Source organism: Ambystoma mexicanum, chromosome 10, assembly GCF_040938575.1.
Source record: "Ambystoma mexicanum isolate Mex_15411 chromosome 10, UKY_AmexF1_1, whole genome shotgun sequence".
Lineage (NCBI taxonomy): Eukaryota > Metazoa > Chordata > Amphibia > Caudata > Ambystomatidae > Ambystoma > Ambystoma mexicanum.
The window spans coordinates 899304437-899321010 of NC_090932.1; the positions used below are offsets into that span (position 1 = coordinate 899304437).

Below are 16574 nucleotides of genomic sequence, written 5' to 3' on the forward strand. Positions count from 1 at the left end.
CACCTTTGGGAGGAAATTAGGCTTCACTTGCAGGACAACTTTGTCTTTGTGAAAGATCGTGTGAGGGGGTTTACAAGAAAGAGCTTGTAATTCGCTCACCCTTCTAGCAGATGTAAGTGCTATTAATAAAACAGTTTTAAGGGTAAGGAATCTTAACGAACAAGAATGGAGTGGTTCGAAAGGTGTGCCCATCAAGAAAGTTAGGACTAAGTTTAAATCCCATAGGGGAACTTGGAATGGTCTTGGGGGATAAACATTGGTTAGCCCCTTTAGAAATTGTATTACCAAGGGTAACTTGAAATAGGATGGTTCTTCCGCAGTACGCTTAAAGATGGATAGCGCTGCGAGATAGCCCTTAATGGTGCCAACTTGAAGGCCTGAATTTGCCAAATATAGTAGGAAGGACAAAACCATTGGTGTACCACATGAAAAAGGGTCCATATTCTGTTCTCTACACCAGCTGCAAAATCTGTTCCAACGGCAGCGGTATAAAGACTTTGTTGCTGGTCTCCTTGCCGAAAGCAACACCTCCATAAGATCATCAGGGAGGTCCCAATCCTTGTACCTCAGCCTTTCAGAAGCCAAGCGTGAAGGTTGAGGGTTTTGATGTCTGGATGGAGAACCTGACCTCCCTTCTGTGAGAGTAGGTTCTCTCTGAGTGGAAGTCGAATTGGAGGGCAGATGGACAAGTCTAGAAGGTCCGGGTACCACGTTCTCCTGGCCCAATCCGGGGCAATTAGGATCATGGTTCTCCGGAATCTTCTCAACCTCCTGATCATTTGAGGAATGACAGGGACCGGTGGGAACGCGTACAGAAGCGGAAACTCCCAGTCCACTATGAACGCGTCTCCCAGAGCTCCTCTCGGGGGAAATTCCCTTGAGCAGAACAGATCGCACTTCCTGTTGAGGCTGGTGGCGAACAGATCTACCTGAGGGGTTCCCCAAAGGGCGAAGATCTCTTGAAGGACTTCCTGAGCTAGCTCCCACTCGTGGGAGACTGTGCTCTGCCTGCTCAGAGCGTCCGCTGTCAAGTTCTTCTCTCCGGCTAGGTGAACTGCCGATAGAGAGATTCCTTCTTGGATTGCCCAAAACCAGAGCTGCATCGCCTCTCTGCACAGGGGTAGTGATCCTACGCCTCCTCTTTTGTTGAGGTAGTGCATGGCCACCGTATTGTCCGTCATTATCAGGACATTTTTCCCTTGTACAGCTGGCAGGAACGCCTTCAGCACAAGTCTGATGGCTCTCAGCTCTAACAGGTTGATATGTAGTCTGGACTCCGATGGAGACCAACGACCGCTGATGGTCAAGTCGTTGGCGTGGGCTCCCCACCCCGTGAGTGAGGCATCCGTGACTACTGTTATCTCCGGCCAGGGTTGCCAAAACTGTTCTCCTTTCAGAATGTTCTCCTGACAGGCCCACCACTGAAGGTCTCGAGCCACCCTGTCGGGAACCTGAAGAAGATCTGTCATTCTCCCTGAGAATTATGACCACTGAGTCCTCAGTGCCCACTGGAGGGATCTCATTCTCAGGCGAGCCTCTGGCACTAGGAAAATGCAGGATGCCATGAGGCCTAGCAACCTCAAAAAGTCGAAGGCTGGGAGACGTTGGGCATCTTGGAACTTGGTAACCATCTGTAGAATATCTTGAGCCCTCACCTCTGGTGGCGAGGCTTTTCCCAGGGAAGTGTCCAGGATCGCTCCTATGAACTGGAGTCTCTGCGATGGTATCATTTGTGACTTCTTTAAATTGAGGGAGAAGCCCAGTCTGTGAAGGGAGTGGCACACATGATTTAGCTGGATCTGAGCTTGTTCCGAAGAAACAGCCCTGATCAGCCAATCGTCCAGGTAGGGGTAGATGTGAATCCCTTCCCTCCTTAGACTTGTCGCCACTACCGACATTAACTTGGTGAAGACCCTCGGGGCGGAGGTCAGCCCAAATGGCAGCACTCGAAATTGATTGTGAGAGTTGCCAATTGCGAACCTCAGGTATTTCCTGTGTTTGAGATGGATAGGCACATGGAAATAAGCGTCCTGAAGGTCCAGAGATACCAACCAGTCCTGGAACTGAAGGGCCTGGAGGATCTGAGAAAGAGTGACCATCTTGAATTTGTCTTTCCTGAGGAATTTGTTCAATTCTCGCAAGTCCAAGATGGGTCTCAGTCCTCCGTCTTTCTTTGGAATGAGAAAGTAAGGGGAGTACCAGCCCTTGTTCCTCTCAGATACAGGTACCGGTTCTATGGCACCTTTCTCTAGCAGGTCCAAAATTTCCTGCAAGAGGAGCGGATATGGAGCTTTCTGAGAGCTGATCCCCGGTGGATGACTCTGAGGTATACGTAGGAAAGGTAGGCAGTAACCTTGGGCAATTGTCTCCAATGCCCAAGCATCTGACGTGATAGCCTGCCATACCGCCAGATGTTGAGTCAACCTGCCTCCTACAGATGTCCTGTGAGGGAAGTCCTCAGAGTGGTTTCGGGGCGGCTGATGCAGATGCCGATGGTAAAGAGGCACCTGCTGTTGCTGCGGCTTTTGAATATCTACCCCGTCCACCTCGGGTAGTTCTTCTTTGCTCCCTTTGAGCCGGTCGTCCTCTACCTCTTCCGAATGCGGAGTAGAAGCAAAAGGACTTGCCCCTCGCAGAGGTGCCTGTGGGACGAAAAGGTGTCTGACGGATTGCAGCGCCTAGGGATTTTGCTGCTGCTTTTGAAGTTTGCCGTTTCTCTAAACTGTCATCCGCCATTTTCCCGAACAAAGAAGAGCCATTGAATGGCATGTTCAAGAGCCTGGCTTGCACATCTGGGGCAAAACCAGACTTTCTCAACCAAGAGAATCTCCTGGTTGTTGTACTTGCCGCCATTGCTCTGCTGATACTGTCAGCCGAATCAATGCCCGTCTGGAGGGATTCGCACATAGCGTCTTTACCGTCCTGTATAATATTCAGGAACGTATCCCTTTCTTCTCCCTCCGGGATGCAGTCAGCCGCTGTAGAAGCACACTCCCAAAGTGTATGGCTGAATCTAGCAAGGGTGCAAGTAGCATTAACAGATTTTAACGCCATGCTACATGCCGAAAAAACTTTCTTTGCCATAGCATCATATTTTTTATCGTCCCTGTCCTGTGGGACGGTAGGATAAGCCGTCTTGACATCGGTAGAGGATGCTGCCTGTACCACCAGACTTTCTGGGGATGGGTGTTTAGACAAAAACTCCGGGTCTGTAGAGGATACCCTGTCCTTTGTAGACAGTTTTTTATTTACTGCCGGTACGACATCTGGGGTTTCCCAGTTCGTCATAATCTTCCTCTGAAGAGCTTTATGAAAAGGTACCACAGTATCCTCCTGTGGGCCTTTGTCAAGAATATCCGTAAGGTCATCTTGTTGAAAGATTGTGAAGGTGCAGACCACCCCATAAACTCTGTGATCCTGGCCATTAAGGCTCTATAGGGGGTTTCAGCATGTTCCCCCGGGTCTGGCCTAGCAAACTCCACCTCAGGGGAGGTGTCTAACCCACTTGCCTCATGTAAGGAATCATGAAGATCCTTTAACCTGCGTTCTTCAGAGGAAAATTCCTCTCTAATTGGGGTTACAGGTCCCTGCAACTCAAATGTGTCTCTGTTCAGACAATTCACCCTCTTCCATAATTGAGGACATAGTTCTCAATTGTTCCGAACTCATAAAGGGTGTAAATCCCATTTCCAAGGCAGAGGGTGCCGAACTTGTCATAATCGGCCTCGAAAACGTCGATGTCGCCGACGCCGAAGGCTTCGAGCGTGGCGTCGAAAACAAAGGCGGAGGCCTCGAAGACCTCGACAGAATTGGGATTCTGCTCGACAATCTCGAAGCCATCGACGTCGAGGACCTGGGGATAGTCACTGGGTGTGTCGTAACCGTGACTTTTCTTGGCGTCGACACCGGTGTCGAAGCTGGCGTCAAGTCGACAGACTCGTGTGTCGAAGGTCCCTTCGACAACGGCGTCGAAGACATCGACCTCAACGGAACCTTCGAGGAAGGTTTGGAGGTCATAGTCCTACTCCAGGGTTTGTGACGCGCTCGAGAGGTTTCCTTCGCCGGGTACTGCGACTCGCGGCGTTTTTGACCTTCGGGTCTTTCGACCAGAGCATCGCTCTCGGCAGTCTTCGAGGGGGTCGAGGCCGCTTTCTCGAAGACGGTCATCATATTTTTGCAGAATTCCTCCCATTCAGCCCGGGAACTATGTTTCGTGGGGCACGGGATTCTCTTTGGCGAAACAGAGGAAGAGGAAGACGGAGAAGGGGATCTTCAACGTCTCCTCTTTGAGTGCTTCGATCTCGAGGAGTGATGAGACCCACTCCGAGATCTGGAGCGCCAATGGTGACGAGGAGACGAATGTCTTGACTTCGTCGACGAAGAAGAAGCTTTAAAAGTCTTACCTTTCTCCAGCTTCCCCCTACGCTCCTTCAGGGCCTTAGCTGTCATGGACATACAGTCCTCGCACTCCGAACAATGGTGTTGAGCTCCCAAACACCACAGACAAACTCTGTGAGGGTCAGTCAGCGACATCTTTTTCCCACAATCACGACATTTTTTGAAGCCGGATCGAGGAGTTGTCGGTTCCGACGAAGAAGCCATTGAGTACGGATCAAATAACTCGAGATAAATAGGTTTAACCTGACAAAACTGAGCAACGGTATTCTGAGATACTGAGTAAGCGCGGAAAAACGGAACTGAGCAACGGGCGCTGCGCGTGGCCTTTATAGCCAGGATGACGTCTGCGTCGATACGGCGGCTGTCGAGGGACATCTAGAGAAAAATTTCCCGAGGCCAGCAGAGCTGGAAGGAGATATCTAAGATGAGGAATACGTCGGAGGACACAATCCCTTCGAAATGGAGGAATGCTGACCAGCTCCACTTGGGAACCCCGCTCCTGATTCCACGAGGCTGCGAAGTGCAGCTGCAATCATATAATTTTGAGCCTTGTGTACGGCACTGCCAGTAGACATGCTGCCCTGATACCCAGGATGTGTTGGTATCACCGTGCTGAGGTCACTGCTCTGCTGAGAAAATGACCTGTGGCCCTCTTGATGGCTGTGATCTTGTCCTCCGAGGGAAAGACTCTCTCGGTGCTCATATCCCAGATGAGGCCCAGGAACGTTAGGTTTTGCGTAGGCTCCAGCTGTGATTTCTTGAGATTGATGAAAAATCCCAACTCGTGCAGCGTCTTCATGAGGGCGGTAGAGGTGTGGTCGACTGCCTCCGGGGAACTCGCCTGGACGAGCCAGTCGTCCAGGCACAGGTAGACACAGTGACCCTGGGCCCTGAGAAGGGGTGCCACCGCATTCATAAATCTGGTAAAGACTCTGGAGGCTGAGTTGAGGCCAAAGGTTAGAACCCTGTATTGGAAATGAAAGCCCATGATCCTGAACCTTCAAAAGGACCAATGAGGCTGCCACATCGGGATGCGTAGGTACGCGTCCTTCAGATCCAGGGAGCACATCCAGTCTCCCCTGCACAGTGTCTCCGCAATAAGTGCTGGGGTAACCATCTTGAATTTTTGAAGAGGGTGGGAAAGGTTCAAGGTCGAACGGTCCAACACAACTCTGGGGCCAGCCTGGTTCTTCATGTGTATGGCGAAAATCCTGGAGTAGAAGCCCAAGCTCCGCTGGGAGGCTGGGACCTCTTTGCGGGAGGGGAGGGGAGGTGAGGAGAGGGAGGAACTGGTAGGTGGTAGCCTGTGGAAACTACTGAGCGTATCCAGGAGTCCGCGAACCTTGCGTGCCAAAAATGTGCGTGAAGGGCAAGCATCCCCGCCCGCCCTTCCCACTGGAGACACGTGGACCTTCAGGGGCATGTCATGCCTTCTTTCCCTCTGAGGCTGAGGAGGGGGCCTGAAAGAAGCCCCTGCTCCCCCTTGAGATTTTTACCCCGGTGCTGAATAGGAGACCGGTCAGGCTGTCTCTAGCTCCGTTCCAGGAAGCCCCGGAACCTGCTGAAGACCCGCCCCTTGTCGTAACGCTGATGCGTCTGGCTGTACGTCTTGCGCGTGGACTTCGTGAGGATAGATTAGGATTTTGCAGTCTGGGGACTGTTCTTCTTATCAAGCTCCTCATCGATGGTGGAATGAAAAAGATCGCCACCATCGAATGGCAGGTCCAATATACGTTGCTGGACGTCTGTGTTGAACCTGGTAGCCTGTAGCCTGGCAGTCATTCTCATGTCCGTGGCAATGCAGATTGCACGGCCTGAGGGGTCTGTGTGTGCAACGGTGGACTCAATGATATCCTGGGCCACCATTTTAGCTTCCGCCAGCCCCGCCTTGAAACGTGCCCGACTGTGCACCGGATGTTCTGGAAGGAAGTCTATTTCCCGCTAAAGCCTCTGATTAATGGCTGTGAGCATGGCATTTGCATTAGACTGACCAAGGTGCAGTGAGGCGTTGCAATAAACCTCTCCGTAAGCCTCCAAGATTTTCTCCTCCTTGCCTAGAAGTGCCGAAGAAGAGGTAGCTGAGGACGACTGAGGCTTGGAGTAGAGTGAGGCTGCGGCAATCACTGATGGGTGTGGTTGAGGGTGCGCCGACAGCAAGAATGGATCCCCATCCAATTTCCTGTACCTGACGTCAAGGCGCCGCTTGGTAGGCAGGGGGTTTAAACCATTCCTTTTTGGCCAAGGCGACAACGTCCTTCTGCATCGGGATCCCTGTTCTTGCACGGGGTGTAGAGTGAGGACCTCGGCCAGGACCCCTGCCTCCGGTTTTTCAACCTTGGGTTGTGGAAGCCCCAAGTACTTGGCTAATCCTGTGAGCCGTTCATGGAAGGCCTTGGCTGAAGACGACGTGCCGGGGTCGTCGTCCTCATCAGTGTCCACTATGTCCGGACGTTGCGGACCAGGTGGAGGAGTCCTGGGCGCCGAAGGCTGAGGTGTGGAGACAGGAGCCGGAGGCTGCTATGGAGGGTGGTGGGGAACCACCTAAACTGTCAGAGGCAGGGAAGCCGGAATCGAAGGACCCGGCATGGGCAGCTGGGGCTGCGCGGGGGCCTGGGGCACTGGAGCAATAGGAGGAATGACTATAGGCGCTTGTGGCAGGACTGGTGGTAGCATGTCCCTGATTATATCCCGCAGGATGACACCCATCTGAGGGACCTCATAAGAGTGAGGACCTTCTCAAAAAACCTGTACTCACTGGCTGCAAGGGTGGCCTAATAAAGATTCCCCAGAGTTCTTCCATCAATGCGCTAAACATATTCATAGATTCCCGGAATCCAACATCCTCTGGGTAGGCGACTTTAATATGGCGCTCACATTGGAACTAGACAAATCCACTACAGCGCAGCAGTCCCCCGCCTCACGCTGCCCAAGCATGGTCCGCCATTGCTGACCATCATGACCTGCATGATGTGTGGCGAGGAACACACCGGTTGAAAAGTGGGTACACTTTCTTTTCCAGTGTCCACGGGAGCTCGTCCAGGATAGGTTATGTTATGACCACCCCTCCCATGGCCAGAGGCATATCAGAAGCTAATATACTTCTCCGGACTCTGTCCGACCACTCACCAGTACTAGTCTGCATAACCAACTTGACAGGGCTCCCTAGGCAACTACGGTGGCGGTTTAGATGTGGCTTTTTTCGCGGGGAGAATGGCCAGGACATACACACCTATTTCCAAGCCAACGTGGGGTCTGTGCCCGTTCTGGGGGTGATACCTGGGCATCATGGTCTCCCCGAGGATGGGAACCCTATACAAGGAAAACTATGTAAAAGCACTCGAGCTACTGGAACATAAAGTAGAACCATGGATCATCCTGCCTATATCAGAGCGGCCCGCATAGTCCTAGCTAAAATGGTCATTCTACCTAAATGACTTTATGTTTTCAATAACGTACCAATCTGGCCCCCTACACACTACTGGACACGAGCAAAAAGTCTAATGTTTCGGGTAGCGTGGGCAGGACGCCAAGCTAGGATATCCTAGGACACCCTCCCACTGCCATATGAAAAATGCGGGCTGGAATATCCTGATCTATATCTATACTTCTTAGCAGCGCAGGTCCAGTACATAGCGGGATGGAAATCCCCCACCACTGACTCCCTTCACACCCTTTTGGCTAAAGCAGTCGTGAACCCAAACAATCTATTGGGGATGATCTGGGGCAACTGGGATAAGACACCCCAAAATGAGGTCCAACCCATAGCCGTGACATGTAGAGCCTGGGAGCGGATAGGCCAAATCTTATGGACTGAAACTTGCTATCTCTCTGAACTTCCTGCATATAAAATCTGCGGGGTCCCGCTTACACACGACAGATCATTTGAGATTCACTTCCAGAAATTAGGGGTCCAGACACTGGGCGACCCGGTGCAAGATGAGCAGTTTATAAATGGGAAGATTTACGTACTAGGGGGGAATGTAATGCAGTGACCATGCTTTTATACTTCAGGATCAGGGAAGTATTGAAAAGTAGATGGCCCAGGTTCCGCCAGACCCTTACCCCCACACCCCACCCAGTTCTGCAATATGGGATTAATCCTCTATCCACTAGGAAACTGCTATCAACTATTTACAGATTGACTAGGGGTGGGAGAGTAGAGAAGGAGCGATCTCATAGAAATGTCTGGGTGAGAACGCTGGAAACAGTGCTGAGCGAGGAACACTGGAAAATTGTTTGCATGCAAACACGAACCTATCTTTGAACAGTTGGTTCAGGCTAATACAGTACAAGTTCTTACACCTAGTATACTACTCCCTGATCAAACTAAGCAGATTTTTTCCCTGAGAGATCCATCTCATGTACAAGATGTAACGCAGACTCAGCCGATTTTTATCACGTGGCCCGGACATGTCCGCAAATCAGACCCTTCTGGTTGAAGATTATGGAGGCAATGACTGTAATACTACTGACAACACAGGCCTATACACCAGAGCTGTGGCTCCTAGCCCTGATCAAAGAGGGGTCCCGCATCGAGAGGAAATTGTTGGGGATGGCCACTGTAACGGCTAGGTACTTGATCGCCAGAACACTGGGGGAAAAACAATGCCCCCAAGTTTATGAGATGGCTAGAATTTCTGAATACATGCGAGCAAAGGGAAACCCGTTATGCTCTAACACTTCCAGCTAGTAGCCGTCCATTCGACTACTGGTCTCCGTTTCAACAATATTACCCTGAACTACAACAAGATATACAAACCACTGGGGAAACCCTGTAATGGATAAAACCCAACTGGGGGGAAGTTACCTGCCTCAATGAAACCAAAGAAACATGAAGTATTTGCGAGAGCTATAGCAAACGGGAAACCACTCTGGAAAGACTACTAATCCACAAAGGGCAGAGGTCATCATACCCGGAAGACGTCAGACTACAACCAAAAGTGATTGTTTAACCATAATGACACCGGAAGCAATAATATGATTAGACAGACATAAGTAATACCTTATGAGATGTGTCAAGAGCCAGGGGGTAGATATGGAGGGGGGATGGTATAGGGGAATTATTGTGATGGCTGATTAACTGTTAATGAAAAGCAATAAAGAACGTTTTTTTTTTTTTAAAGAAAGGCATAATAAATTAAAGCAACAACAACAACAAAATAAATGTACGTTTCCGGAAGAGTTTTATTTTGTAAAATATTTTTAAATAGTCACAAATATTTCGTTTCATCTAAATAAATATCCATTTGGGAAAACTGGATCTTGATGTAACACTCAGTAGTCTTGAGTTCAGCAGCAATAAAATGTCAAAATCAGAAGTCTTGTAAAAGCAAAAAATCTATTTCGTGTTGAGGAACATTACCTTCAAAGTAGTACCGTTCTGCAATTCTAAATATGTGCATACATGACCCAGAATTCAAACTGAGGTTGACTGAATAGCGAGACTGCAGAAAGAGTTTGAGACTACCCACAATCAGCTGGATATTTCTACGCAAAATACAAGAACAGCTAATTAAATCTCAAAAATACTTCTTTTACCCTCGCAGCTTCAGTAAAAGGGAAATTATTTCATCATGAATAAGCTTGCGAACATCACATAGCAATTTTGTTTCAATTTTTAGTAACCAGGATTGGAGGAATTCCATCTTCACCTACAGAGCATTTCCATTATGAAAATATTAAGCTTTGTAACTTTAAAGGCATTCTGAAAATGCATGTGCTTAGAAATGCAACTGTGAACTTCCTAAAACCGCTCAAGAAATGGTGTTGCTAAAACTTTAATATTGTAAAACGTGGACGGAATAGTACATTCTGAATCTTACCTGGCCGCTTCCCAGTAAAGATGTGTCTTCCCCCATCAGAAAGTATGAGCCGTAAAAGAAAAGCAAGGCATGGCTGAATCCCAAAAGTGTCCAGTAAAGAAATGGCTTAAAGCCAAGTAGGGCATTTTTACTAATGTCTCTGTGGAAACAAAATAACAATTTAATAATGTGTTCTTAAAAACACGCTACACAGATTAGCATGACAAAGTGCTTTATCTGCAAATAAAAACAAAAGTTCTAGACTGCTCTTTACTAAAAGCCAGCTGCAATGAGGTTGGTGATTGAGGAATACTTAATGGGGCAGTGGGTGCAACACCTTACATCCAAGTTGATTCGAACTACTATCCAAAAATACACCAATAACTACCACTATAAAGCCTAGCGCTCAGACGTGGCCACAAGGTGACATGTAGCACTGCGCAAAACTCCAAAATGAACTGAAACTGCATTTCTGATGGATACTACTCCCAGAGATTCTTCATCTTAGATCTATTCTAGCAGCTACAGCTAAATCACAGAAAACATTTCAGCAGCAGTCTGTCATGTATTCATTTAATTTCATATGGCTTGTATTCAACAATGTTGGCATTTGCCAAGAAAGGAAGCACAAATTATCACAATTTCTAAGTATACAATTAATAATACAATAACTAATACATCATTTATGCTACTTAAAATACCATTATGTTATACAGAGAGTGAATAAAATACAGAACATTCTAAAACCAACTGGGACCTTTTTGTCATAGTGCATGATCTATAGCTATCCCCAGCCCTTATCAAAAGGTGCATATAATTGCAGGAAATAGTGCATCCTAAGTATATTAGCAGCATCATACAGCTACAAAAACCACAATAAGGTGCATATAAATTTACATAAATAGAAATCAGGAATCAAATGTAATAATCACATTCATACTAGTGGAATATGAGGTCGTTTTTAGACAGATTATAGAATAATGGCATACTAAATCTGGAATCCTCCAGCTTTAAATATTCTTGTTCTTATACACCATGCCTGATGGATACAGCTTGCTACAAAAACCACTACATTTATGTCACTACTACACCCAAAAGGCAAGAGGGCATCACTTGTTCGACCAATGCCATATGCATTACACATGGACTTCACATGGACCTACACACCTGGCCACATACATGGTAGCACTGACAGAAAAACAAGAAATTACTTATATATTCCTTGGTTGAACCACACACCAAGCAAAGGTAGTTACCAGAGGGCTCCAACTTTTTAGAGCGATATGCCAAATTTAGTTGAGAAAATATATACCTCAAATACAGGGTGCACACGAGAGAGGGTCTAACCAAGTCTAGATAGTTTTCAACCCCCAAAGCAGACTTACTGGACAGGTATGCAGTTCCTGTGGCCAGCCCACTACACAAGTTAACCAATTCGATCTCTGCTGTCACTCGCGAGTTTCTCTTAACTCGATCTACATCTCCCGAAATAATTCTTTGAGGATTGTACCACAGGTCTTCCAGGTTAATTTCCAGCAAATATTTTTTAACATGTATTAACCGTAGTAGAGTTCTGCCACCCTGTGTGTTCAACATATATGTTAGTGCCTCGGAAAATGTTTTAAGTTCAGGGGTTGACCACAGTCTAAGCCAATAAAGTATCGGTCTGTGGCGGACATCACTCTGAATTTGCCATAGGCCCAGCACCAAATAGACTGGGCAGCCCAGGCACGTTGATGGTACCCCAAGTAGTCTTTTCAAGAAGGCTCTTTCGGCCAGCCCCAATTTATGGCTAGTCGAACAGCCCCAAATCTTTGCCCCAAACAGGGCTGCAGATTTGACCTGGGCAGCATACATTTTGAGGGCCAGGGAAATCGCACCCTGGCCATGGGCAAAGAAAAACCTCTTTATTGCTCCCCCATATTTTTCCAAGGTTACACTAGACTTGTCCAACTGCGATGTCCAGCTACCCTGCTCATTAAATCTTTTCCCTAGGTAGTCTTAATATTGCACTTGTTCAAGGGGGAAATCCATTGATCTTCCAGTTAAGCTTTGTGAATTTTGGGTGAAAAACGGCTGATTTTGTACTCCGAGCATTTCTTCACGAAAGCTTCAAGGGTGATTGCAAGCCCCCTCACAGATGTAGACAGAAGAACAGCGTCATCTGCGAAAAGGAGCATTGGGATGGCTTCCTGACCTAGTTTCGGTTGGTCAGAACATTTGGATCTCACATGGTGTATTATTTCATCAATATATAGCAGGAACAATGGGGGGGGCGAGGACACATCCTTGCCTCACCCCCGGTTACCTCAAATGGTTCAGTTAACACTCCCACCAGCCCCCAGCGCACAGAGGTGCTGTTTTTGGAATAGATTTCTACTATGATGCGCAAAAGATCCAGTGGTACCCCCCTCTATCAGTATTGACCACAGTAGCTCTCGTGACAGATTCAAAAGCGGTCCAGAGATCGATAAAAACAGAATATACCTTCATATTTCTCAGGATCGTATATTTCTGAGTAACCAAATGTAAGCAAAATGCCTGGTCCATCATACTTATTTGGGGACAAAACTCTGCCTGCAGATGGTCTACCACATTTTCCTGAATCACCCATTCCTGGAGGTGCTCATAGATGACTCTGTTGAACACTTTCCCTACTCCATCCAACAGGGAGATCGGCATAAAGTTCCCTGTTTCTTCCCTCCCTCCTTTTTTATAGATCGGAATGATTGTCGCATTTTGCCAGGATGAGGGTACCTTGTTTAATCTAAGAGTTGTGTTAAACAAATGCCATAACACTGGTGCCCATATAGTTGGTTCATCCTTGGCTAGATCTATCGGAACAAGATACGGTCCAGGGGATTTTCCCCACTTCTGTGAGCAGATAGCATTGTAGACCTCCCGTAATTCAAACTGGATTGAAGCTGGGGAATTTACTCTATTCCCATCCTGCGTTACAGGACTCACTGTACCGAATTGCATTTCATGTCCATAAAGGTTCTGCAAATGTCTCCAGGTGCTATGGATTACGTTATCAGCTACATCATTGCCACACCCTTCTCTGTTCCCAATGACTATTTTCCAGAACTTAGAAGTATCCCTGGACTGCAAGACTTCCTGCATTTTTCCCCATTCCTGCATTTTTCCCCATTCCCGGAATCTTTTTTGATCTTTATCAAGGATTTATACTTTGCACTGAGGCACTTCAATGCCTTTCTATCTGGGGCCTGGTGTTTTTTTAAACGATTCAAGTTATCAAGCTTTGCTATCTTGCAGTCCTCATTGAACCAGATATTATGTTTTATAGCATGCTTCTTTATGTTCTTACTGGACTTAGTCACAAAGGGTTGTATGGACTGGATCAAATGATCATATACAGAGTGCATGTCTCCATTGCTAGAGCCCATTACTACAAGGCACTCCAAGTCAGGCAGAATCGACTCGTAAATAATAGTTTTCAGTAAATCTAGATGAAGGTCAAGATATTTGATGATCTGTTTAGATTGCCCTTGAATTTGGACAGGATAACTAGGATCACTTTGGTAATTGCTCTCGTATTTACCCAAGTTGGTCAGCTTTAGGGACTATGGCTTGTGGTCACTTCCCTGCTTTTCCAGGACCTTTATGTTAGCCCATAATTTCATTGATAACAGGATACAGTTTCTGTGCATGGTGCTTTTATTTCCTTGGTAAGTAGGTTTTGCCGGATGATCCTTTCTAAAACACCCGTTACAAGCACTTACGACAATGCTAAGGAAACTAGCAGCACAGCCGAGGGCCTGTGGATGAACCCTACCCAGTATCGATGAGTCCATGGATTAAATATCCCATACCTCATCATAATCATCCCAAGCTCCAACTAAATCCGGATGCGGATTAGATTCCCAGGTTCAGATCATCAGCCAATATGTTTCTATTTTCCAAGCCCTCGTTTGACTCTCTTGATTCTACAAGGTTCCTTGCAAATTTGATCGCATGGTTCAAGGTTTTATTTGTGACCAGATTGTATACATTAATAATGGAAATTGGTTGAGCATCCGGTGAACTAAAAACCAGATACTGTACATTAGAGGAGCTAGAGTCTATATTAGAAATGTGCCAATCAAGGGCAGTACTAATCCATATTGGTAGTCCACCAAACGGCCTGCCTTTGAGCCCCTTTGTGGCCGGCACCTGATGGACCCCATAGCCTTGGAATGTGAGCTCAACCAATTCCCAGGTGTCCTGGAAACATACCACTTCATATCCCTGAATGAAGCTACACCAGTCTGGATCTATCAGAGGTTTCCTTAGTCCAGCTATGTTCCAGGAGATTAAGCTAACTCCTCTCTCCTTTGGCTGTTGCTTCAATTCGGGGGTAGGGATTTGTCAATCTACTGCATACAGGCTAGTATGTACCTGACCACTGACCGTCTGTTGCCTATTTAGGCCCCTTGCTGCTAATCCGTGTCCACAACAATCAAAAGTGCTTTGTTGAGTGTCCGTGTGGTACACGTCGGCTGTTGGCCTGATCGCTATTCTTGACTCCCAGGGGAGGGTATGTCCATAATTCTATGGACAAAAGGCCTTCCATCAGCCACTCCGTTTTTAGGGGGACTAAGATCATATCCTCATTGCAGTTGAGCATGTGTCACTTCTGATGACTGTCATGCACCCCCTTGTGTGTCTAAAGTAATGGATGCGCTTGTTTACAAGAGTCTCCTGTGTTCCAATCTACATTCTCTAGTCCTGGACAAGTATAAACTCAAATCTCTTTTGGGATCCAATCTGTGGCATCTTCCCTCCTTAGAAAGGTGAGGTTTGAGGGTAGAACACCAGATGCTGGATTTTCTAAGGCAAGTGAAATTCAGGCACTAGTCTGAGAAGAAAATATGTTCTCACCTTGAGAGTAACTATCTCTAGAGGAAACCATCTATGGAGGTTTGCAGGAGAGGGAGCGTTTCTCGCCATCCCGACTTGCAGAGGTTATGGCCACCATCCCAACTTGCAGAGGTTATAGCCACCAGGAAAATCACCTTCCAAGTCAGACGTCTGAGGGGACTTGACTGCGTGGGCCCATGGAGCTCCCATCAAAATACCAAGTTCCGATCCCAGACTGGCCCAATAAATTGGACCAGTGCAAACATATTAGTTGCTCCACTCTTAGGAATTGCATCAATGCAGGTTAATTGATGCTTGGAACATCTTGAAGTTGAAAGAGAAATCCAGCCTGTGCAAGAGGCGGCAGGTGCGGGTGAAGTGATCTAGAGCTTCATCTGGAAAATAGGCGCTGATCACCCAATCATCCAGGTGAATGAAAATGATAATTTATCCCCTTCTTAGACTGGTCACCATCACTGCACTGCCAACAGCTTGGTGATAAACCCTTGTGAGGGGTGGGATAGGGAGTGGGGCGAGGTGAGACTGAAAGGCAGCACTGCGCACTCTGAACTGTAAATAAGCATCTTGAAGTTGAGACAGCAACCAATCGTGAAACTCAAGGGCTTGGCGAATCTGCAAAAGTGTTACCATCTTTAACCTGTCCTTCCTGAGAAACTTGTTCAAGTGTCTCAGGTCCAAGATGGGTCACAGCGCTCTCCTCTTCTTTGAAACCAAGAAGTAAAGGGAATCTCACTTACCTCTTGAGGTACCATTTCTTTGGCACCTTTATCCAGCAAGGCTGATATCTCCTGCTGGAGTTGCGGGCCCAGACTGAGGTATCTAAACGGGGGACAGCCCCTTGGGCGGTAGGAAAGGCAGGCATTAACTAATACTGCACTATTCTTTGGATTGATGCAGCAGGTGTCTCCCTAACGCTGTATAGCGAGAACATTTCTCAAAGCAGTTTTTGGGCAGCTGCAATGCTGCAGGGGACTGGAGTGGGCAGATGTGTTTCCACCTCTGCCTCCAGATGGTCTTGTAAATTTTCTCTGGTATATGTCTGGCCTTTCCTTCCGTGGCTCTGATAGCTGTAATAACAAAAGAAAGGCTTTACTTTCCAGGTTTGAGTTGCGGGCTGAGTGGCTTGGTGTACAGACAGACGCACCTAGCAACTGAGCAGCCACTTTTGAAGCTTGCAACTTTCCCAAGCTATCATCCACCTTTGGCCAAACAAAAAGGAACCATCACAAGGCATGTCCAATAATCTGGTTTGCACATCTTGTGTGAAACCGGACTTCCTCAGCCAGACAAATCTCCACGACACATCTTTTCCCTGCCATCACCCACAATGCTGAGGAAGCCATCCCTCATCTCATGTTCTGCAGGCTCTGAGATAACTGTCCATAGGGTGTGTGTGTATTTGGCTAGGGCACATGTTTCATTAGCAGCTTTTAATGACATACTGCCTGATGCAAAGATTTTCTTGCACCAGGCTTTATATATCTTGTTGTCATC

At 47.3% G+C, this 16574-nt stretch overlaps 1 protein-coding gene across 7 annotated transcripts in view; it reads right to left on the minus strand.

The window, feature by feature from the left end:
* The window catches only part of ATP11B (ATPase phospholipid transporting 11B (putative)), a 1683501-nt gene that overhangs the window by 564649 nt on the left and 1102278 nt on the right, over positions 1–16574 (minus strand). For all 7 annotated transcript variants that reach the window (XM_069618659.1, XM_069618656.1, XM_069618658.1 and 4 more), the window contains one exon: positions 10221–10359. In XM_069618659.1, coding sequence (XP_069474760.1) covers positions 10221–10359 — 139 coding nt within the window. The remainder of the gene's footprint in view (positions 1–10220; positions 10360–16574) is intronic.